General features: G+C 39.2%; 1 protein-coding gene and 1 long non-coding RNA gene across 2 annotated transcripts; both read left to right on the forward strand.

Moving 5' to 3' along the window:
* The first annotated feature begins 1,471 nt into the window (after window positions 1-1,471).
* Window positions 1,472-3,143, forward strand: LOC115600452. The gene is made up of 3 exons (XR_003988981.1): window positions 1,472-1,525; window positions 1,619-1,710; window positions 3,058-3,143. It is a non-coding gene; the product is annotated as an uncharacterized LOC115600452 (long non-coding RNA).
* A 347-nt stretch (window positions 3,144-3,490) lies between these two features.
* Window positions 3,491-22,853, forward strand: C1H3orf20 (chromosome 1 C3orf20 homolog). The gene is made up of 10 exons (XM_030454128.1): window positions 3,491-3,509; window positions 4,038-4,118; window positions 5,973-5,978; window positions 6,181-6,280; window positions 10,769-10,918; window positions 13,739-13,859; window positions 15,718-15,849; window positions 19,840-19,993; window positions 21,770-21,998; window positions 22,748-22,853. The coding sequence occupies exons 1-10, from the start codon at window positions 3,491-3,493 to the stop codon at window positions 22,851-22,853; spliced, it is 1,098 nt and encodes a 365-aa protein (XP_030309988.1).
* Window positions 22,854-23,620: the final 767 nt, after the last annotated feature.

Below are 23,620 nucleotides of genomic sequence, written 5' to 3' on the forward strand. Positions count from 1 at the left end.
TCTGAAGAAGAACTGAGCAGAGAGGTGTTATTTTTGGTTTTCTTTGTCTTCATGTTTTGTCTTTATGGGACTGATGCCATTATGTATGTGATTACAACACTTCTTTTTTCTAGCTTGTAGTCGAAACTCACAGTCCTTACTCAACTCTAAAAATCCACTGAAGTTAATAAGACAACTTTTATGACTAGAGGTTTAATACCAGGCCTAAAGGTTAAGAAAGCAAATGTATTTTCTGAACTCCAGAAGGAAAGATATTTCCCCTTATCAGTTGCTGAGGACAGATGACACTTGTTTTATTCTGCCATAGTCATCCGTAGTATTTACTATGGGAATGACAGCTGTCACCAAATAGTGTCTTCCTTAGCACAGTAAGATAAAGGGCTTCCTCAATTCTGAAACAACTCCTTCTCCAAGATCTTACCTGAAACCTAGATGAAGTGGCTAAATCAAAGTTAAAAGTGACAAAAGCAGCCGAAGAATTTACATTTAGCATTGTTTACTTTGGACTTCTTTCCAAATTCTTTGATGATTTTTTTTTTTTCCAAAACATCAGTTTGATTACAGCCATAATGCAAACTTCCTGGTGGCTTGCATCAGCTAAAGAATCATCAATGTTCTTTGGAGGACAGATTTTTTAAAGGATGCAAGGAGTGTTTCATAAAAGAAACAAATTTTATCTTACTGCTGAAAGTCACCTTGAGAAGCTCAGAACGCTATGAACTCAGACTGGGACCAAGTAAATGCTTTTAGTTTACATGATAAGATGCATACTGTGAAATATAAAAATAAATTGCCTCCTTTGGAGCTCATTTTTAAAACTGCTTTTAGGTGTCAAGATTCAAATGAACAAAACAGTACATTGTCTGGACCATCATTTCAAAGAGACTCCTTGTGCAGATGTGTAAGGATGTGCTGCAATGGGCATCTCCCTGACAGCAAATCTCTGTGCCCACATGAAGTCTTGCTAGGGGATGTAAGGCTGAACAGAGTAAAGGTTCCCCACACTGGTATCTTTCAAATACATTTTTATATTAATGCTAGAGTCATAAAAAGCCCTCTTCTAAATAAAAGCATATTTATTGACATACTCATTGAGTCATAGCTGCAGATACAAGGTCTTCTTTTTCACATAGCAAACTGAGACATTACCTACAGTAAGAAATAATTCTAGGTCATGAAAACACTAGATGATGATGATAACTATATAAATTATTATTATTATACCTAAATTAAGAAAACCTGATATTTTTATCTTCATCTTTTAATCAACTTCGTATCATTTACTCCACTAATGCATTATGTATTCCCATTCATACAGTGGTAGGCAGATTTCCAAGGCCTCACACAGCCAGTTAAGTCCTCAGCTTCACTGTAGTGTGGAAAACATAAACAGTTTCTTTCTCATAGCTTACTGTTATAACTGCTTTTTTCTGGGGTGTTCCACCCCTTTTTTATCCAGGTAGTAATGGAAGTGATGTTCACAGCTGCAGCACTGAAGGCAGGACCTGTATATTTCTTTGACCAGGTATTTTACTTTATGTCCATCTTATTCTTCTACTTTCCTCTTCCCCTTCACACCTCCTCCAGTCTTAAATTGGAAACATTCATTTTGTTGTAGCTGAAACCTAGAATGAAAGAGATGGTCAAGAAGATACCAGAAGAAGAGTCCTCATATTTCACTACAAGTCATCCCCCTGGCTTTACTCCCAGGTAATAGTGTGACGCCAATAGTGATAACAGCAGGTAAGTTGCTGTCAACCAGTTTTTTAGGGAAGACATAAAAAGGAGTCCCAAGGTAGATGCATCCAGGGCAGAACAGGAGGCGGGAAAGGCATATGACCAGAACTGGCACCTTGCCACGCAGTGTGAGCAGAGGGAGAAAAGTGGGAAGGTGACAATGTCTTATACCTAAACCAAACTCCTGGAGGTATAGTACCTAAAGTTCGTTTCTCCTGTCAGCATTTCAGTACTTTACTATATTTAACATACAAACCATGGGCAGTTTGTTAAAAAATGCTACATAATAGCTATGTATCAACTGTTTTGGCATGGACAGAACATTTTTAGGAGAAGAGCTCTGTAGATTTCAGGAAGTTCGTTTGGGCTGACTCATGTACTGGGAGCCAGTGTTCACAGTATGCCTCTGGTGTGTGACACTTCTAGTTAACTGGGTTTTAAATTCATGTTTCTTCACATTTATTTTAAAATTATATTTTTGTTCCAATGACAAACCATAGTTTGCCGAACTTCCTTTTAGATTTCAAAAATCTATGCCAGATTATTTCAGTCTATGAACATGTTTGTGTGCACTTAAGAAGTGTAAGAAGCTACCACTAAAACTGGAGGGGGTAAACATTTGGGTACTGCAAGGCTTCTGGGTGTTTAGAAGCTTAAGGACTAAGAAATTTTTGGTACACGTTCTTTATATTTTATATTTTAAAACTCCTAAAACTTGCTAATACATTTTACATATTGGCACTCCTCTAACTAAACTTTCACAGTTTGAAATAAAGATGGTCCTCTCATAACCATGGATGATAAGAATTCCCAAACTGGGAAAAAAGAAAAGAAAGCCAAACACAAAATAGAGCTTATAGAATCAGTAGCTACTGGAGAAAACTTCTTTAGACACTCAGTGTTTCATTACATCTACTAGTACTTTGTGTGTCACATCTAAGAAAGCAAAATTTTGGATTTATTTGATCACCATTTTACTGAGGCAAGAGAAAATAATTTTACATAGGAGAGAAGAAGTCAATCAGCATGTTAGATAACACTGCCTTGCACTTCAGTGCCAAAGCATACACTGTCATTGCAGAGACTCACTGATTTGGCAATGGCTGCACTAAATCTCATCATCCTGCTCAGCATTGGTGTTTCTGATCTTGATCTAGGAGTGTCTGTCTTTGGAGAAAATGTGGGTCAGTCTCAGCTGTGAAAGGAAGCACTGCAATCCTGCCCACCTGTATTTCAGACGTGAAACCTAGCAAGGCTCTTTTCTGTGTTACTTCACTGTTACTGCTCACCCTTAATGATACAGCTTTTTCTTCTACTCAGCCCAGCTGTAGACAGGAGTGCTGTCTGTACAGGCAAGCATGCAGAAAGTCGTGAAGATTTTTTCTTAAATGATACAACAAGCAGTTGGCATAAGTCGTTCGTAGACAACATGTTACAGGAACTTGGAGAGAAGTTGCAGCTCCTTGCTAGGTATGAGACTGGTTTCCCTGAGGGACTTGTGAATGTGCTAACCTGTAGCTGGAGAGAACTCACTGAGGGAGTTGATGAACTGAAATGGCACATGCAGTCACTAGCAAATAGAAGTGTGACATCCAGGAAAAAACAAGCCTCAGGGGAAGTTAAGAGTGGTCGTCCAGGGTCCAGACATACAGAGTGTGAAATGACTGCCATCAGAAAAAAACGATCCAAAAAAGGCTTTTGTCTACAATCCTGCTCTACAAAGGGAAAAAGAAAACCTGAGACAGCATCAGACATGCTTGTAGGAGGTAAAGGTAAGGTCATGCTGTGTAAATGTGTTTGTGTCGTAATGTTTGGCTGCAAATGGGAAAAAAGCACTTTCTTTTTAGCCTATACTCTCTGTTGGCTGGGTAGGCCAACATACTCCACTTTATAGCTTGTTATACTGCAGTTCTCTGCAAAGCATTGTTTTAGGACATGATGAAATAGCTTTGCAGCTGAAGCAAGAGGTACAAACACTTAGAAGAACAAAGCCAGTGAAACTGGGCAATGTTTCAAATCATTTATCAAAGCATTTTAAGTCTCCTCTTTCAAGGTGAGTGATACAGTTGTAGCATACTGCGCCAGTAAAAATCATCTGCATCCAGACCATTTCATTCAGCAAGTGTCAGAAATCCTCAGTGCAGAACCAGAGGCTGGGGTCAAGCCTGTTCCAGCTCTCCATGTGCTACCGCAGTCTTCCTCTTTTAACAAAAAGAGAATAATGTTTGGTTTTATGTTTTTGAAAGCTGACTCATCCTACCATGAGTGATCATAAACATTGCATCCCTCTTTCTGTCTAGTTCCCATCGTGCAAAGTGATGCTGACCAGTCATGTGGCACAATCAGCTTCTCACTTTCATCCAGCATTGGTGAGGAAGGAGGTAAGAGCAGCAGACAGCTCAACTGGATTGCTAGTTCTTAACAGAGGTGGTTAGAATTATGCTGCATCTGGACCAATGTTCTGAATGCCTGAGACCTGAAGTGTGGATTAGCATGAGAAGGGAATAATTGTACCAAGCAATAACCTCCCTTGCTTTTTTGATACAATCTGTTTTTAAATACCTGGTCCTGCTCTGGTTATCTTTGATCATCTGCCAACAAAGTTTTCTGCATAGCCAATGCAGGTCCACTATTCTTTGCTAATAGAATACAGCATGAATAAATGCTTTGGGATATTATTTTAAGCCTTTCCCTCTGGAAACTATCTGACCACATATATTTGACTTAATAACTTGCTTCAAGTGGGAGCACTAATGCACTAACTGAAAAGTTATACCATTTCTGCATAAAATGTGGACAGATTTTATGATCTGAATGGAAGAACTGCTTACTCTTCATCTCTTGATGGATTTCCTTATAAACATTGCCATATGGTGCTAAAAAAAAAAAAAAAAAAAAAGAAGTATTTGTGCGTTTTCTTTCTCATCCTGGCCATGCAGTTGGTCAGGTGCCACCAGTACTGCAGAACTGAAATTCTTTGGCTGGTGAAGGTTAAAAGTGCTGCAGAGACACCCAGCATCCTAGCACAGAGGAACAGCTCCATAAACAAATATATAGGCACTAAAGGGAACTGTAAACTCTCCTATTGTTTACTGAAAATGTGGTATATCATTTCTTCTGTTTGTAACAAAGCAACAGCACTTCTGAAATGCTTTACTGTAGTGTGTTCTTGGTGCATCTGAGATATTAAATTTGCAGAAGTATTGATTCCACCTTTAGCTCTTGTACTCACAGGCAGCCTCTTCATTCTTTTGTCTCAGTGATCTCAAGATGATGCACATTTCCCTTCAGCACTCCACCAGTGGATCTGCCAGTGCACTGTATAATCAGGCAGCTGTTGGACTTTTCTTATCCACGACTGAATGTCCAAAGGATCAAGACACCCAGCTTTCACTAAACCATCCTTACCCTTTCCTATCCCATGGCAGCTCCCATTTGCCAGGTTTTTCATCACAGGTTTATTTTTGGTTGGTGAAGGGAATGGATGTGGGGATCTTAGAAGTCTTTTGCAGCCGTGACAATTCTGTAATTCTGTGAATGGCCAGCAAGAGGTAATGCATTTCTGTGACTGCAGTTCTAACCCACCAAGTTCTTGTTTCTGACTGCCTTGCTTTTCACTTTTTTCATAGTGAAACACTCAGTCTAGGGAAACTGACTCTCCCTGTATTGATTTTAACAATGGCTTGTCCCATTCTCTAACAGTCTGTGTCTGTAACCATTTTTTATCACCTCATTTAAACTTCCATATCAAATGATCTAATTTCTTGGGCGTTCTCACCTTTTTAGAAGACTGACAATAACCAAGAATTTCTAGAAATTAAGGAACTTCTTCCTTAAGAGAGGAACTTCCTTAAGGAACACTCCCACTGGCTGCCTCAAATCATCCACAAATGCTGAGCATGTGAACTAAGTAAAATGTACCTGCCATAGTGCAGCTGCAAATACAGGTGTCTTACAGAAATGCATGCTAGAAAAATCCTATGCCCTCACTGCTCAAAATGATGCATGGCTTAATTTTTCAACTACTTCTTTGGTTGCTACTGAGAATAATAAGAGTCTGCACTACCTGCACCCTTTTTTCAGCAGCAAACCTGGGCTGTACACAAATCAAACAGTGACTCTGACTGGTATGGAAAGTTAAGGTCGTTCATACGAAGGTCTAACCTGGAATTTATCTGAATAATATATTTATCAGGATGTCTATCTTCTCCTAGACATATTTTTCTGTTTTTCAGTTGAAGGTAAGAATAATGCACATTCCCACTTACCCATTATGTTCTTCAAGGCAAAGAATCTCTTTAATCTGTTTAAGGCAATTCATAGTGCTTCAGAACTTTGTAGTCATGAATGAATCTTACTTTTTATCGACAGATGCCTTAGAACAGGACTGACATTAATATTGGTCTTCATTTATACATCTAATCTCTCATTCTATTTCTCTAGATTGGATTTTCCAGCTTTCTGACTCACATTCTGAAGATATTCACCAGGAGTTGTCTTCTATGTGGACACTGGAAAGGCTAGAACAAATGCAAAAACAAATGTAAGAAACTGAGTTTTTTACTTCTGTGAGCAAAGTTAGAATAAATGGCAGTGTTTTAATGGATTGCAAATTAACCTAACTAACATGCTGGTCTGGAGAGCATTATTGCCTTGAAAGCTTCCAGAGTTCTGCTTAACATTTCAATATTCATGAAGGAGAAACATACACTTTTATTTTAGGTAATGGCAATGGGAAAATAAGAATTACCTCAGCAGACACGTTTTCAGGGATTAGTGCCAAGACAGTATTTTCTGATAATGATTAATATGGAGATAAACTTTCCAATAGTTGTGAGAAGCTGTTTGAGTATCTTTTGTAAAAGAAACCGTAGTCCATGGAAATAATATTGCGTTTTGATAATTTGCTGTGATCTGTAGCCTGTTGCCTTTCTGGGCCCTGAAGAAAGAGATTGTGTCCAGAATCAGACCTTGAGACTTCTTCATGCTACTTATATTTAAGTTTTTTATTTTTTACATAGCACAAGATAGCTTTAACACCCCGGAGGCTCCCATAGGAAACTGGCCACATGTTTAAAATGTGTAGTAGCTTCCAATCAGCCATTCTCTGAGTATCAGCTATAGTGCTATAGTAGTGTCAAGAGATGGAGATGTCAGCAATAGTTAAGATTTACCTTGCCTTATCAATCCTCTGAGGAAGAAGTAATTAAATTTATGAAGCAGGATAGGTTTAAATGAAAAAAATCTTTGCTGAAAGCTAATTATAAGCATTAATTACTTACAGGGACAGTTAATAAAGTTAGCCCACATAATTTTTTATCTACAGGATACTTCCTGAATTTCAGCAGTTACACATCCCTACTATTTACTGGGTGTTCCTGTACACTGGCAAAATTGTAAATATATTTTGTAAATGTATCTTAGGTAAAAAAAATCTTCATAATAATAGGTTTAGCAGCTAATAGGTGTATAAAATTGAGCAGTTTTTAGTGTGTTAGTGTGTATTTGCTACCATCGCGTTGTACATTTTACAATATAGGACACAAAGCATATTACTTATTGTGGAATTATTATCACAGCACACATCACAAGGAAGGGCATGGAGCTGTTAGAGTGAGTCCAGAGCAGGGCCACATCCAAAGATGATCAGAGTGATGGAGCACCTCTCCTAGAAGGAGAGGCTGAGAGAGTTGGGGTTGTTCATCCTGGAGAAGAGAAGGCTCCAGGGAGACCTTACAGCAACTTTGAAGTACCTGAAGGAGGCCTGCAGGGAAGCTGGGGAGGGACTTTTTAGAGGGGCATGTAGTGATAGGATGAGGGGTATTGACTTTTAACTGGAAGAGGGGAGTTTTATGTTAGACATTAGGAGGAAATTCTTCAGTGTGAAGGTGGTGAGACACTTGACACAAGTTGCCCAGGGAGGTTGTTGATGCCTCTCCCTCTAAGGCTGGCTGGGACTTGGAGCAACCTGGTCTAGCTGGAGTTGTCCCTGCTCATGGATGGGGGTTGGAACTAGATGATCTTTAAGGTTCCTTCCAATCCAAGCCATTCTATGATTCTGTGATTCCTTGGGGAACTGAGCAGCTCGAAGTCCAAAAGAATTGATGCTGCAGCAAAAACTGGAGTTTGCATTGCTTGACCAAACTCTGTATGTCAGCCTCCAATAGCTATGTAATGTATTAGTGAAGCCAAGAAAAAGAAAAGCAACAAGAAAGCTGAATATGTGAGGGTTCTACTGGAAACAATGTATTTTCTGACTTTTTAAATGAACACTGTTTTCTTCCCACCCATGAAACATAGAATTAGAATTACATGTTTGGGAGACCATTGTGAAAAGTATCTGTCATTCATCTTCTTGGATTCTGGGTTTTGACATTTCCCAGCCTGCAACTGTTAAGAACTGCTTCTCCAAAAACTCAGGATACCTCTGGTTATCTGTGGTGCATCTGTTCTGGGATCTATCATTTTACTATTCCCAGAAGTTCTGCAGTCAGATGATTTGGTCTTCCAACTGAAGATGACATTATGCCACAAGTAGGGTCATATGGTCTCTCTACAAGCAAGGTGTTCCCTTTCACAGGACCTGAGCATGTTTGAAGGATTTTCAAGCCCTGTTGGCCCATCTGGTTGGAAGTAAAATATTGCTCTTCATATTGCAGTACCCTGATGCTGCCACCAGATTCCTGTGTTAGTACCATGAGTGTTGGCTTAGTGTTCTTAAATATAAATAAAGACAGGTCAGCAAAAGGTTTCTACTTTTTTCTCTATTTATAATATATATACATATAAAGTATATATATTTCAGGCAAAATTGAAACAGCAAGAAATATTGGCTTGAAGACAAAGATAATATCCTTTGATTTCTGTTGGCTGGTGTTTTACATAATTAGCTTCATTAAACTGACCAGCTTTTGTGCTCATTATTTTCCTGTAGTGATTTTGTTTACCTAATACTAATGTGATGACCTGCACATTTTTTAAAATGCTTAAAGACTAACAGATAAAAGTGTGCTCTCTCATATACATGTAGAATAGTATGCATAGAACACCTAATTGGAAAGGATATCAGCCAAAGGACAGCAGGACTCAGCAGCTGTCTGCTAGGTTTGGGTTGATTTAGCCAGCTTCAAACTCTCTTTGCTTCTTTCTCATGATCAGTCATGAGACAGAAATAGATACAAATTTGGCTGTTAGATAAAGAAATATCTAAATATTTAAATACTGAATATTTAAATGAAGAGTAGCAGAGTGTATGTGTGGAATATAGGATGGTGAAAGTGGAGAAAAAAACCAATCAGGTAGACAGATCTTCAACAGGGGTAAAGTTGACTGCCCCTCACATTCAAAGGATCTCTGCTATGTACAGGTGTAGAAGAAGGTTGGTGCAGTCAGTTCTTGTGCCCCCTTAACCACAAGTGGCATACATGATCTTGACCCGTTGTTATTGGAAAGTAATGTGTTTAATAATATTTATCATCTTTATTTTCAAAGCTCCTCAGGATTCTCACATGAGAAACAATTTAGAAGAGTGAGAAATAGTATCATTAACTGTAGGGAGGTCCTATTGAAAGGTTATGGATGAGAGAAAACAGAAATCTGTCACTTCAGGACAGTATTGCCTGGGGAGGGAACTGGGAGATCAGCAGGTTCTCTTGCACTAAGGAGAAAGATCAGAGAAGAACAAATATTGAGCACATTTTACTGATACCGTAGCTGAAGATATAAACCCAGTGACTTGCTAAGATAATTTTAAATGTACAATAGCTGAGATTTTAAACCAGAAATTTTCATTGTCCATTCTGGTCTGTTAGAGGTATGAAGCACCACATTCTACTGCAACTCATGGGCTGAGTTCATTGATAAAGCACTGAAATGTCTATAAGAAATTCAATAGGTGATGGGGCTGTTCAATGATGTTTGTGAGCCTGCCTGAATTCCTAGCTAAATTAGTAAGCCTGATAATTCCTGTCTCAGCTGAAAAACTCATAAATCAAGCTATGTTTTCTGCTTAGGTCAAACTTCATTCTAAATTAATAGAGGTCTTGACTAAGGAACTAATCAGAGGTGTAATTTTTTCCTCCCTTATGTAAGCAGAAAAGAGCAAACATCCAAGTTGAAAGAAGTGGGGTTAGACAAACCAATTATTCTCCGGCATTATGGTGATCACAGAGATGAAACTTTCTCCAAGACATGGAAGGCTCAGAGTGACATGACCATTGGGCCAGAGCTGACATGTGGCAAACCTCAGATCCCTGTGGTCAAGAAAACAGGCACAACACAACGAAAACTGCACTATAGGCTGAACGATGGCTCATCTTTCATTTAATATCCTTTCAGTTTACACAGCACATGTGTCTTCTAGCAACAGTGTAAGAGGTACTGAAAGGATTTCTCCAGGGGGAAGGCTCAGACTTAATGTGTAGCTCAACAGCTTCCAAGACTTGACTGTGTGAAAGACATCTTTCTTTTGTTCATTTTCTCTCAGAGGTGGATTGTATTTATATAGTACCAGAGACACATCCAGGTAGTCAGGTTATAACAACAAAGTCCAGTATGTGTCAGGTGAGTGTATATGGCTCAGAAATAAATATTCCAGAATGGAAAATGTAGTTACAAGGTAATGGCATCAGACTGCAGTCTGTTATATAGAGTGTAAACTTGTCTTGAATGAGCATCACTGAATAGCCTGCTTGGTCACAGGGAAAACTACCAGAGATATTATGCTTCATAAATATATTTCTTATTTATATGTTGGTCCTGTGAAGGTAACTTTTGGCCTATACCACCCATGTTAGCTTAGTCAGATGGGAGGGTTTTGTACTGAGAGTTGTGCCCATCCTCCATCTCTCCCAACCCATCTCCTTCAAGGAAGGAAATGACTGGGTTGGTAGCTTCACTGATCTGTATGCACCTGCACCCAATGTAGAGCTGATATAGAGTGTGTTAGTCCCTGTGTTCTCTGCAGGGGCATGAAACATAAACTGTAAAACTAGAGAGTGGTAACAAGTGTCTTCCTTGACTCTCACTTTAGCTATCCTTCTCAGCATCTTGCTGTTTGCCAAAGCTACTGCAGTCTCCCGTGTGGGGGTTTCTATACCAACATATTTAGCCCCTCTCCAGATCACTCTATAGTTGGAACTTTCACACCTTTTGGACATGGCAGCATCTATCTTCCTAGCAGGTAGGTAGATGCACTATGAGCTCTTGCTTGATGCTACAAATCAGAGCTGAGACCATGAAGCTATACAAGGATGTGAACAGTGTTCAAAACCATAATGATATGAGAAAGGTAATAAGTTGTGCAGCACTGTTTGTTTGGGTTTTTTTCCCTGCAACTTAAGAGTCTGATCTTAGCTGTGTGTTTAACAGTGGGTTTGGTTTGTTTTGTATGTTTTTTTTTCATCTGCCCTCTCAACTCAAAAATGTAAAGTCTTTGGGCACCAGACTTTTCCTAATGCTAATAATCCATACGGAGGTTGGCATTGGATGATACTAACATATGTGGGAAGATTAAAAAGATCACTTCCATCTTATTTGAAGGTTATCTGGAGATGTAGGACCCTCTGTAAGTCCCCCTTAGGAGTCAAATGCCACTGTTTTTTCAAGCAACCCAAAAGCACTGTTACCTTAATTGCTAAGCTAATCAGAAATAATTTTGAAAGTTGAATTTCCCATTTGTGAAACCAATACCATGAGGACAAGATGCTCTTTGGCTTTCTGGAAAATTTACACAAAGGAGACAGAAGGCTATTGGGAGCCAGCCTTCTGACTGCCTTGGATGCATGAGATGAGCTGCAGATGGATATTCCACAAAGACAAAATGCAGACACCCTCTTCCCCACTCCTGCCAGTTTTTAGTGCCTCACAATGTAATGCATTAAATGGGTTGTAAAAAGAGATGATCAGATTACATTTGTTCTATGTATTTTTCAGTTTTCGTTATGATTTTCTGTATTAGAAATAATTGGTATAGCTTTATGGAGAAATTTGAGCTACTGACCTACTCTGGAATAATTTACACACAACAGAACTGAGATCTTTGTGCTGGACCACCACCAAATATTTGCAGATTTGTTTGGTCCCTGTCCCTTGCTCTCTTTAAATGTGTCTGGGTGACTTCTCTAAGACACTTCCACTTTTTCTGTGCTCTGTTTTTAATAAGGATGGAAACCAAGATTATAATTGTTTTTATTAGAGCTTAGTTGCAAGTTTTAAGAAAAGTGCTTTAACAAGTGTTGTGTGAGGTTTTCCATTTTTATCTTGATTGTTTCTTTCACTGGATTTAATTTCTTTTCCCAGGTTTGTGTTACACCAAATTGTTAAAACAATTGCAAGAATTTGTTTGGATACTTATATCCATCTTTCTTACTTTTGTGGGTAAACACAAAAGTTTATAACATAGACTGATATGTGTTAAAACCCTGTTTAACAGAAGCTGCAGGGTGAACAGTAGTATTCTCAATATCCTCTTTGTCAATTTGAAATGCAGTTGTAAAGAGCAGATGCCTTCTTGTGGAAAGCATACATACTGGTGGCTTCCTCTGAAATTTCAGGCTCACCAGAGCATGTAAATTGAACATTGACAGTTCTCATCTGGTTAACATCTGTTTATATCTCTTTGTAGTTCTGCGCACCTTTACATGTTGTGAACAAGATTATAATTGATTCCTACTTACAGCACAGTTTTTTCCTTAGTTTTAGTCTTTTATGCTTCTCTAGTGACTTTGCAGTACTCAAGACATCTGGGAACAAAATTTCATGCTTTGCAGAGAGGGGCAGTAGCTAAAAATGAAGGACACGTTGGCTGCAGCTGCCTTCATTTTTGAAGAAGTCAAGTTTATTGGATTACCATTCTGGATGAGTGCTTGGATTTGGAGAAATATATTTTATTGGAGTTCTGTAGGGAAGGATTGTTCAGCTCTTCTATAAAAGGACTTTAAAAGGAATTCAGTGCCCACAAAACTAATGGAAGGAGCTGGCCCTTGTTTCAAAAAAATAGTCTAGGAATCCAGAATATTAAAACCCCCTTTTGAAACAGTTCTCAGTTTGGATATAAAATCAAACCAAATCAAGCAAATTTACTTACACTTGCCTAACTTATGTTACTGAAAATCAGTACATGGAAAACATAAAGTGCAAGAATTAAATTTCAGGATTCCTTATGTTTAGTGCTTTTTCCTTGTTAATATACGTGCATTTATTTTTCAAAACCAAGTGGAAATTCAAGAAAAACATCTTTTCTTAAAGATTCTAAACATCTTTTATTAAAGATTCTGTTGCAGTAGTCAGTTAAGTTGTGAGGAAAAAAAAAAACAACCAGCAAACCTAGGACTATGCTGGCTACTTCAAGGAATAAACCCCTCAAATTTCCAATCCTCTATGACTAGAGAAGACCATCAACACAGAGAATCTACTTTAAAAAAATTCTGATTATCTGAGGATCTTATCTGTGTTTTTCAAAATTTGTCTTCATGCAGGATTTGTCTTTGCTTATCTATTGATGTGTTTGCACTTCTGTATACAGAAGTGTTTGGTTAGGTATAGATAAAAGAAGCAATAGAATACATATTATTCTTAATAAATATTAAGGATAGAGTCATAAAAATGTTCCTGAAGCTGTCAGCTGAAGGCTCATACATGAATAGCATCTACATGCCATTTTAACTTACTTGTTTTTTCCTTTAAATTTACAATAGAATTTGAGGTGTTTTAGAACTTCTAGTGATGTACTAGTAAGCGGAAGTGGCATTAAAATAACATAATTTGGCATGAGTTTCTTTTAAATTTGACTTATTAAAACAAGATCTTTTTTCTGTATCACAGGGATAATAATTTATACCTGCCTCACAGACCTGTAGCATGAGAAAGGCTTGATGAAGGAGTGGATATGCAAAGTGGCTTTTAAATTAAAGACTCATAGATCAAAGAGAGCTCTTGGATTGCTTTGGTTTTACCAAGATACACCAGGAAAAACAGGTTTCATATTTCTGCTTGTTTACAGCAACACCGTAACAGTGATGTTTAATCAGGAAGGAGGTCTGGTGACTAATAAAGATGAAGAAATGGTCAGAGAATGGAAATGGCCTCGGGATGGCAAGCTTGCCCAGCCAGTTATAGCACAGGTAATATTTATTGCTTTACTTTTCTTACAGTTGTTTTTACCTCTTCTTTTTTTTTTCTCTTTGTTTTTTAATTTCACATCTTCAGGTCTCTCTGGGGTGTCCTGTTTTCAAGAAACATGATCCTTATGCTTCTTCCTTAGCACATCCTTTTCAAAGAATGGTTCTCCCAACAGACTCCACATGAGTGGGTGTCATTACCTCTGTCTTACTCAAGTGTCAGCTTAGTGAGAAGAAGGAAAAGTGAATTGTCTGCAGCTGTTGTAACTCAGGATTCCAATAAAACAGGGGCCCATCCTCTCTGCTGGAGGCATTTTGGAAGAGACTTTTCTGAGCTCTGGAGTATGAACAAGCCATTCCTCATTTTTTCTTTTGGGCATGTTCAGTAGCAGGCAGCTTTTTGCCTTACTGCAGGCCTGATGCAGTTGCCACTGATGTCCATGTGAAGTCTTCCGTTGTTTTGTAGTTACCAGAGCTGGGCCTTGCATGCTGCAAAAACGCCCACAAACAAAGGTGAAACATTTGAGACCCCAAGTCAGTAAGTGTGCCCTCAGGCATGGGGGTTGGTAAGCACAAGTGCTATCTACAGGGGTTGGATCAGCTGGTTCTTTTGTTCCTTGCTAATACAGAGCTACTGGCAACATGCTTGGTGTTTTACACAGGGCATACATAAGGCCCCATCAGTGATGGAGGGTGATCAGTAATGATGGGAAACCAAGCCCCCATACCCTGTTTTCTCTACTTGGCTCATACTACTGGGCTGGCAGCTGACAGGAAGGAGTAAATTTAAGTGAGTGACCATAAAATTCTTACAGCTGCCACAGCTGTTTTGTACAGGCAGATATACTTACTTGGAGTTGGATTTTTTTCTGCAAATCGACTTTTGCTTATTCAGTGAAATCTGCAGGGGGTTCAAATGTCAAAAATACCATGCTGTGTCTGCAGTTTTGGTTTTTACAAAGTCTGTAAAAATCAAAGCATATAATTATTGAAACAGTTTGGATTCAAACTGTCAAATACAGATAACTGTATCCATAAAACTGGATATCAAATACAGAATGTGACGGATTATAGTATATGAATTACGTGCTATATCAAATTAATCTGCTGTCCTTCAAGAGCCACATGAAAATGGAAATGAGTTTAGTAAAGCTGTTAGGCTTTGCAACACGGTGTTTATTTTGTTTGAATAGGAAAGAGTGTCCAGAGGATGGAACATGCTACTGCAAACTGGTTTTTGTATTAAATGGAAGTGGTTCCAAGTCCCCTGCTTGCTGTCACCAGGGCATTCTTCATGGTCTACGTGCACAGACAGTGCTGAAGGCTTTAGTGACCACAGTTTTAAGAAAGTATTTTGTATGTGTCAAAATGCTAATTCTTTACTGGGGACTAATTTGGACATTTTCCACATTTCACCCACTCACACCAACAGTTAAACAGCAGCTGAAGGGCAAGCAAGGACTAGAGCTTCTGTCTGTCTGTCTGTCTCCACAGCCTCTGCCTCTGAAGTATATGTGCTTTCCTGAGTGGTTTGAGCAGTATGAGAGTTTCTCAGTGCTTCCTGCTGTACAGCATCACCTTCCAAACTGTGCACATTCTCAGTACAGTTCCTTTGGAGTCATTCAGGCCCAGGGCCAGGAGCTGTCTTTGTCCACAGGCTACAGGCTTAACTTTGCAGGATTCAGATGAGAACAACAGCCCTGAAAATGCTTTGTAGACTAAAGCCTGGAGTACCCGAGCATTCCCTTGGTTATGACCAACTGTCTTGGGCAACTCTTTGAGACTTCAGTCTGCCTCTACCATCCAAAAATAGATATGAACATTTGGTGGAGTTAGTAAAGCTCCCTTTTTGCTCTTCCAGGTTAATGAGTACATCACAGTGAGGATTGCTGGGCGCTTTGCAATTAGCTTGGTCTACAAGTGGCAACATGAAAGTGTGTGCTTGTCTTTGTCACCACCGCAGGGTGCGGCTCTTCCACGGCTGGAAGAATGGGTATGTTGTAGCTGATACAGTATTGTATTTTATGAAGGCCCTTTAATAACATTATTTGCTCTGCAAACTCGAGAATTGATGAGCTCTCCCAGAACATACACTTTGCAATTTTATTTCCCTCTATGTGTGCTAAGTGCAATGGTACAGAGCGATTACTTATGAGCTTCTAGAGACTAAATATAAGCTCCAATGGATTTATGCCAAGGTCTGGCCCAAAAGGGACAGTTATTTCTGTGTCCTTAGGTTCCTACTTCTGCCTTTTGTTTCTGGCTGATTTCCTTAATTATGTTATATATTTCCTATTCATAACTTCTGGTTATAATTTCCTACTTTTCTACATCCACTGTGTCTTAAGTGCAGCTAGAACAGAGAACACTTTTGCTCAGAAAGGATGGCTAAATATTACTTGTAATTTGTCTAGAATTCTCTGGTCTATATCTGTCCTTTCTAGAATTGTCAGATAGAATACCAAGTGCATTGACAGCCTTTTCTGAGGTAGGTATAATATATTGTACTGTAGTTGTCAGGTAATGAATGAAGCCATAAGAAATCCTGATCCAAATCATTCTGGTCTTCACTTCCATGCAGTGAGCTGACATTCCAGCTAGGTTAATCATCCAGCCAAACCTCAGCACCTTAAAGGCAAATACTGTCTTATAGTTGGGCTGAAATAGGTGGTTTGTAAAACAGACTTTTTATGTGATTTGTGAGTCAGAAAAAAAGTTGCAAAACAGTTGTTGGAAAAGCAGAAGTCTATGATCCAAGTAAAAGAAAATCAAAATTCTGTTTGTTCAGACTTTATTTCCTTCTTCCTGTTGTATAAGAAAGCATTTAGCCTAGAAAATGTAAAGCACATATTGCAGGTCTATAAAAGGTATCTATACATGTGTCATGTCTCATTGATTTTAAGAGAAATTTAGATTAAATCCTAAATTTCTGAGAAACTAAATTTGTTGGAGTAATTAAGTGGCATTTTGTAACCGGGTTTCACAGTGTTTAGCTCACAGGCTTGGATGTTAGAACGCAGTCAGTAAAATTACTACAATGAGCATCACCATCGTTAGCAAAAAAATACCCAGCTTCTCACTCACACACCTTTCTGCTTATGTGGGCAAGGAAACATTGAAATGAAGGGGTATAAAAGTAGTAGATTAATGCATTAAAAATCTAACCTATTTTTCATTTGTTTGGAAACAAAAATTCAATCTACATTTCATAAGCAAGACCTTAGCTTTTTTAAGCAGCTCAACAGTTCTTTGATTAAAGAAGATTGAGAAGCTCTTAATACCTCCTTAATAAACAGCAGTCCCTAACTAGGATGAGGAGCAATACTTTATTCCTTCTGATTCTGGAAATAGCTGGGCCATAACAATAATACAGCTACTCCTGAGTCCCTTTAAGACTGCCACCTGAAATTCTGCTAGAATGAGGCTTCCTGCACAGAAGAATGGAGAATATGTGCCACTCTCAAAGAAGAACTAGGAAAGATGAAGCACCGTACAGAATCCTCTGGATATCTTTCCCAGGTGGAACTGAAAGAGTCACTGCTCTGAAGGACTATAAGGAAATAGAGATAACTGATATAACTCAAATAAGTCTTTTGACTCATTCACATCACAGCATCTTAGAGCAACAGAATGGTAGGGGCTAGAAAGGGACCACTGGATATAACGTAGTCCACCCCGGCTGATAAAGCAGATTCACCTAGAGCAGGTGGCACAGGATTGCTTCCAGGTGGGTTTTGAATGTCTCCAGAGAAGGTGATGCCATAAGCTCTCTGGGCAGCCTGTTCCAGTGCTCTGTCACCCTCAAAGTAAAGTTTCATGTTCAGATGGAATTTCCTGTGTTTCAGTTTATGCCCTTGTTTATGCTGGGCACTGCTGGAAAGAGTCTGGCCCCGTCCTCCTGGCACCTGCCCTGTGAATACTTATAAGCATTCGTAAGATCCCCTCAGTCTTCCCCAGGCTAAACAGACCCAGGTCTCTCAGCCTTCCTCATGAGAGAGATTATTCAGTCTCCTAATCACCTTCCTAACCCTCTGCTGGACTTCCATCAGTAGTTCCTTGTCTTTCTAGAACTGAGGAGCCCAGAACTGGACATAGTGCTCCAGATATGGCTTCACCAGTTTAGAGTAGAGGGGGGAGGATAACCTCCCCTGACCTACTGCCCACACTTAATGCACACAGGATGCCATTAGTCTTTTTGTCCACAAGGGCACACAAGGGCTGACAGGACTCCCAGGTCCTTCTCCCCAGAGCTGCTTTCCAGCAGGCCAACCCCTAACCTGTACTGGTGCTCCCCAAGTTCAGGACCCCACATTTGCCCTTGATGAACTTCATGAGATTCCTCTCTGCCCAAATCTCTGGACTGTCCAGGTACTGCTGAATGGCAGCACAACCTTCTGGTGTATCATCCACTCTTCCCAGTATCATCAGCAAACTTGCTGAGGGTACACTCTGTCCCTTCATCCTGGTCATTGGTAAATATGTTGAGCAGGACAAGACCCCATATTAACCCCTGGGGACACCAGTAGCTTCAGGCCTCCAACTGGACTCCACACCACAGTTCACAACTCTCTGAGGTCTGTCGTCCATCCAGTTCTCAACCCACCTCCCTGTTCACTCAAAGTGATCATCCTTGAGTGGGTGTTTAGAATGTATACAATTTGTAATTCAGATCTCCTTTACACACAAAGCCTTCCTTGATGAGGCACTGAGGTGGAGAATTTGACTTAAAGAGATTTTGGCTTTAAATAGCAGACACAGCAAACTCCACCTGGATAAAAATACACCTTAGCAGGCAGCTAAGGTCTGAGACAGAGACAACCTGAATCTTTACTTACTCTACTAGCACAAGGATGTAAAAAACCTATGAAGTTTTAATGTAGTAAAAACCTATGAAGATGTTAGGACCAGAAACTTTTATTGAGTCATTTTAATTTGATTATGGGTTTCTACTCTCACAAACTCCACATTGACTCATCAAGACAAACCCTAGCAGCACACACGAGAGGTATACAATACTCTACAATCATATTGTCCTTCCTTCTCCAAGCAGGACACTTGCTTAAACCCTACTGGTCCAAAAGAACCAATTACTTTGAAAGGTCAGACTTTTTTGAAAATGGATATGAGGCGTGCTCACATTAGAATATCAGCCTTAATTAGTGGTATTTTAAATACTTGTACCTGTTAGTTCATTATAGAATAACTGACAACACCAAAAATGGTATAAACTTTGAGGTAAATCAGCATTTGTCTTTTTAGTTTTCCCTTTGTTTCTTATTAATGAAAATTATCTTTCCTCTGAATTTTGACAGTGCTACTTACTGACTGAAAAAAAGGAACTCTCAAGGGGTGCAATATTAAAATTGTTTATTTTTAATTTAAGTGTATTTTATTTAAGGTATGAAGTAGAGACTCTGTAGAGTTAATTTTATATTAATTTTATATTAATTTAAGGTTACAGTTGTATTTTTCAGAGGAGGCTGTCTCAGTTAATTTTTGCTTTCCATAGTTATCAAGGGCTCTTTCACACACACTGATATGTTAATTGTTGTTTGTAAAAAGTTATTACATGTGTTGTGTTGTTACTATGTATGTTCAGAACAAATTAAATGTGGAGCATTTGATTGGAATTTTGTGTTTTGTATAGTGCAAAATGCTGTCTTCTTTGGCCACTGGAGTTTTCATGAGCCCAGCCAAGTAGACAAATGTTATCAGTATCTACTGTGCTTTTCAGCATTTATTGTTTCCTTTGTCCAGACTAGAAGAGGGCAATATTCACTACTGCAACTATTCTCCAATGATGGTTGAGCTGGCTAAAAAAGTTTTTTTTTAAATTACACCCAGTTGTATCAATAACTTTTACTCAAGAAGGTGTTTGTATCCCAAAGGCATTTAATAGTGTATGCCATTGGCAGCACCACAGAACACCAGATGGAATCATTAAGTTCTTAACTGTGTTTTTCCATTGTTATTTTTTTTAAAGCCAAAGTTGACAGAGCTGTTGATGAAAAATGAAGTTCCAGAGGCAACTGTAAGCCGCATAAATGACATCCATGCAGCCAGAGAACTGAGGAATTTGCAGAGGAAGATCTGGAGCATTGTGGGTGACTGGCTGCAGTATTATCGCACAGCCCTAGGTCAGGCATGGTCAGAAAACAGCTGGGAACGTGGTTTTATGAGCTTGTTTTACTACCAGCAGATACCAAAGTAGATTGAATAGTCCTCTGAAAGTTCTCCCCAGGCTGATCATCAGAGAATACAGATAGCTCTGGCTTGAACACCAAACTAGAAGGCCAGTGGGTGACCTGTTACTCATATTGGTGGGCAGGTACTTGATATACTCCTCCAAAGTCTGCAGATATTTCTGTTCTGTTTCCATACAGCACGGCACTAAAATTGCCAGGCAGGTGCTGAAGAAGCCAGCTCTACAACTGACAGCAGCAGAGGTGCTCTAGAGTGCCACAGCATTCAGTCTGATCAGTCCTACAGAACATTTAGTGCAGACATAGCAGCACATCCTGGGCCAGGCTGATACTTCTGCATGGTACTGCACCGTACCAAGCACACCAACGTGGTCAGGGATCAGTGCAGTGAGGTTCTTTCACAATACAGACATGCTTTGTGTAGATCCTTGAGATATTTTTTGAGCTGAACAGGCAGTGATTTCAGTCCTGTACTGAGGAAATTACTGGGGACAAGGGGACAGGTAATGACCTCTCTGATTCCCTGTTTTCCTGGTAGCGCAGCAGCTTCAGTTAGAATAAGACTGTGAAGATGGGGAAAGAAGGGTTTGGAAAAGAGGAGAAAAAAAAATGTGTATAGTAACTACTAACCTTTTTTGGAGGTGGCTGCCCTATATGCATTAGCAGTGACTTTTAAATGAACTATCAGATACCATATCAGATACTCTGAGTTCATCTGGTGTGAAAGCCAGACCTGGGCAGAAGGCCCTGATTTCAGCCTTGAACTGAATAAAAATTGATTTATAGAGCTCATGCTGGTGCATTACATGCCATGGGAATCATGTTTGATAAATAAAAGCCTCCTTAAATAATACAAAAAAATAGTTGCAATAACATACTTTGGTTTACTGAACATGCTTCTGTTGAATTGGCACTGCCTGAATTCTATATCTTTGCTGATTAAATTAGCAACATATACATTCCATATATTGGAGTCCTCTCGTGGGGAAGACAGCTTGAGCATCACCATTTGCCTTTGAAGGATTAATTTTCCCTCTTGTACCTTGCCAATATCATTGTCAACATTGATAAGTTGTTTTCCTGGATTGTAATCTACCCACCAGAAAAACCTGCCAACAACAATTAAGTATAACAATTAGTTGTACCTAATTTAACAGAAGATAACTAGTTCTGGGCAGGAAAAGGGATCTATAAAAGACTGAGGATCAGATCTGCTGCCTGAATTAAGATTTTGGCTTTAGCAGGTTGAGGGAGGTGATCCTTCTCCCCTGCTTTGCACTATTGAGGCCATACCTGGTGCCCAGTGACAGGATCAGAGACCATGGGCACACACTGGAAAACTGGAGGTTCCTTCTGAACATCAGGAAATACTTTTTCACTGTGATAGAGGGTCTGGGGACTGGCACCAGTTGCTCAGAGAGGTTTGTAGAGTCTCCTTCTTGGAGATACTCAAAAGCCATCTGGACGTGGTCCTTGGCAACTGGCTCTAGGTGGCCCTGCTAGAGCACAGCGTTTCGACCACATAGCTGCAGAGATCCTTTACAACCTCAACTATTCCATGATTCTGTAAGTTCAGGGTTACCTTTCAGTATTATATTTCCAGCTTGGGTCACACAGCAGATGAATTACATTTATAAGCTTAAAAACCTCTTTAGTTATCAAATAAGGGCCTGCTTTGTTACTGACTTTATCTGTGGTGGTGTATTGCAGGAATTGACCGCATACGCCTTCAGAAGACATCTGACCTTCCCCTGCAGCCCTTAAGGAAATGCATAATTCAGTCTCCAGATGCTCTCCCAGTTACTTTGGTGTTACAGAGATCACAAAGGAAGAGGAAGGAAAACAGTCAAGCTCCCAAGTCAGAAACTCCTCTTCTAGACCAAATACAGTCAGCTCCTCTTTACAGCATGCAGAAGAAACCATATTCTTATCTTCTCAGGTGAATAAGAGAGACAAGAGGAGGAGCCAAAAAAGTACTTTTCACCCAAGTCACAAGTTGTTAAATGATTCCTTTTTGATAATTTACTTACACCACACAGTAAGAATTTACATCCTTTTTCCATGAGAAGTTATCATCAGTACCTCAGAGCCTTCTTAAGGAAGGTTGGGAAGGTTTGAGGAAATGCCCCTACTAGATATTTAGTACTGTTTCAGCAAATAAGATTAATTTTTATTATTATTACCAGTCACATTTGTAGTAGTAGCATCCAAAAAACTCTGTGTGGAACAAAGCCTCCCTATAGCAGCATTTATGAAGAGCAGTTATGCTCTGTGTGTCTTGCATTTGCCTGATGTTCTACTCTTCCGAGTACCACCATCTACCAATTACAACATATAGAAAATCCAAGCTTCAGACTTGCTTTCTCAAGAGTTTTAGAGTCACAGTAGTGGTTCTTTGTTTCACTTCTACATAAAAATATGTAAAAGAAGTCAGAGAAATGGAGGGAATATTGTTTTCAGCATCTTTCCCAACTACTTGCCTTTTCGACTACAAGACAGTCTGTATTTAATTTCAAATTATCTGCTGGTCCCAGACAAATGCCTTTTTATTTGAAGAGGTTTTCAATATCCCTAGCAATTGTCAGAAACCAGACTTGACTCCATGGTGCATCTTGCTAATGCAAGATGCTTGTCTTGTTTTATATTGCCATTAAACTTTCACTTACTTGCTGTTGTTTTCTCATTCAGGACTTCTGTTTCACTAAATAACGATACCAAATCAGAGATGCTGCATTCAACTCAGTTCAACTTAGATAAAAGAAGGAATGTACTTAATGTCATTAAATCACGGTAAGGAAATCTAAACCCAAGATTGGACAATGATGTCTTCAGTGTAAACACTGATGGTTGTAGTTTCTTAGCAGATAATTTCTTAGATATGGTTAAGCAGTTCACCTGTGCCTCGAAATTGTTACACCATTGCATAGGATGCATTGCATATGGATCAAAAGTAGTACTAAATTTTCAGACCTCAGTAAGAAAACAAGGTGACAGTATTTCTGGCTGTATTTTGGTGGTTCAATGTTCAACTTCCCTTTGAGGAAAGTTTGCTTTCATTGATAGCTTTGCTTTTCATGATACCTATAGGTGAACAGCAACATTTCAACTATGTCTGAAAATGTGTAAAATTAATGGAACAAATTACTTTTAATGGAACATTACTTTTAATTTCATACAACTAATCTGTAGCTCAACTGATGAAGTACAGATACCATAAATCTCAAGTATTTCATTATTCCTCCCGGTCTGCTGAAATTGTAATCTCATTTTACATACATGTGAAGATGAAAACAAAAAATTTTGTGCCTTCTTCTGCTGTCTGTGAGATTACTTACAGTCTTTATTCCCTGATCCATTTCTTTTAGACTTTCCTTTTTCTTCTGGTACCTCCAGCACAATATATGCCCATCAAACATCTAGTACAGGCCAGTGCTTCTCATATCTCTATTTTAGTGCTCTTCTCTTGGCACAGTCATTTAGGGATTGATCCAGCATCTCCAAATACAGCAGCAATTCCATATGTTTCAGAAGGCCACAGGGGAGGACTTTAGAGTCTTTTGA

Source organism: Calypte anna, chromosome 1 (assembly GCF_003957555.1).
Source record: "Calypte anna isolate BGI_N300 chromosome 1, bCalAnn1_v1.p, whole genome shotgun sequence".
Lineage (NCBI taxonomy): Eukaryota > Metazoa > Chordata > Aves > Apodiformes > Trochilidae > Calypte > Calypte anna.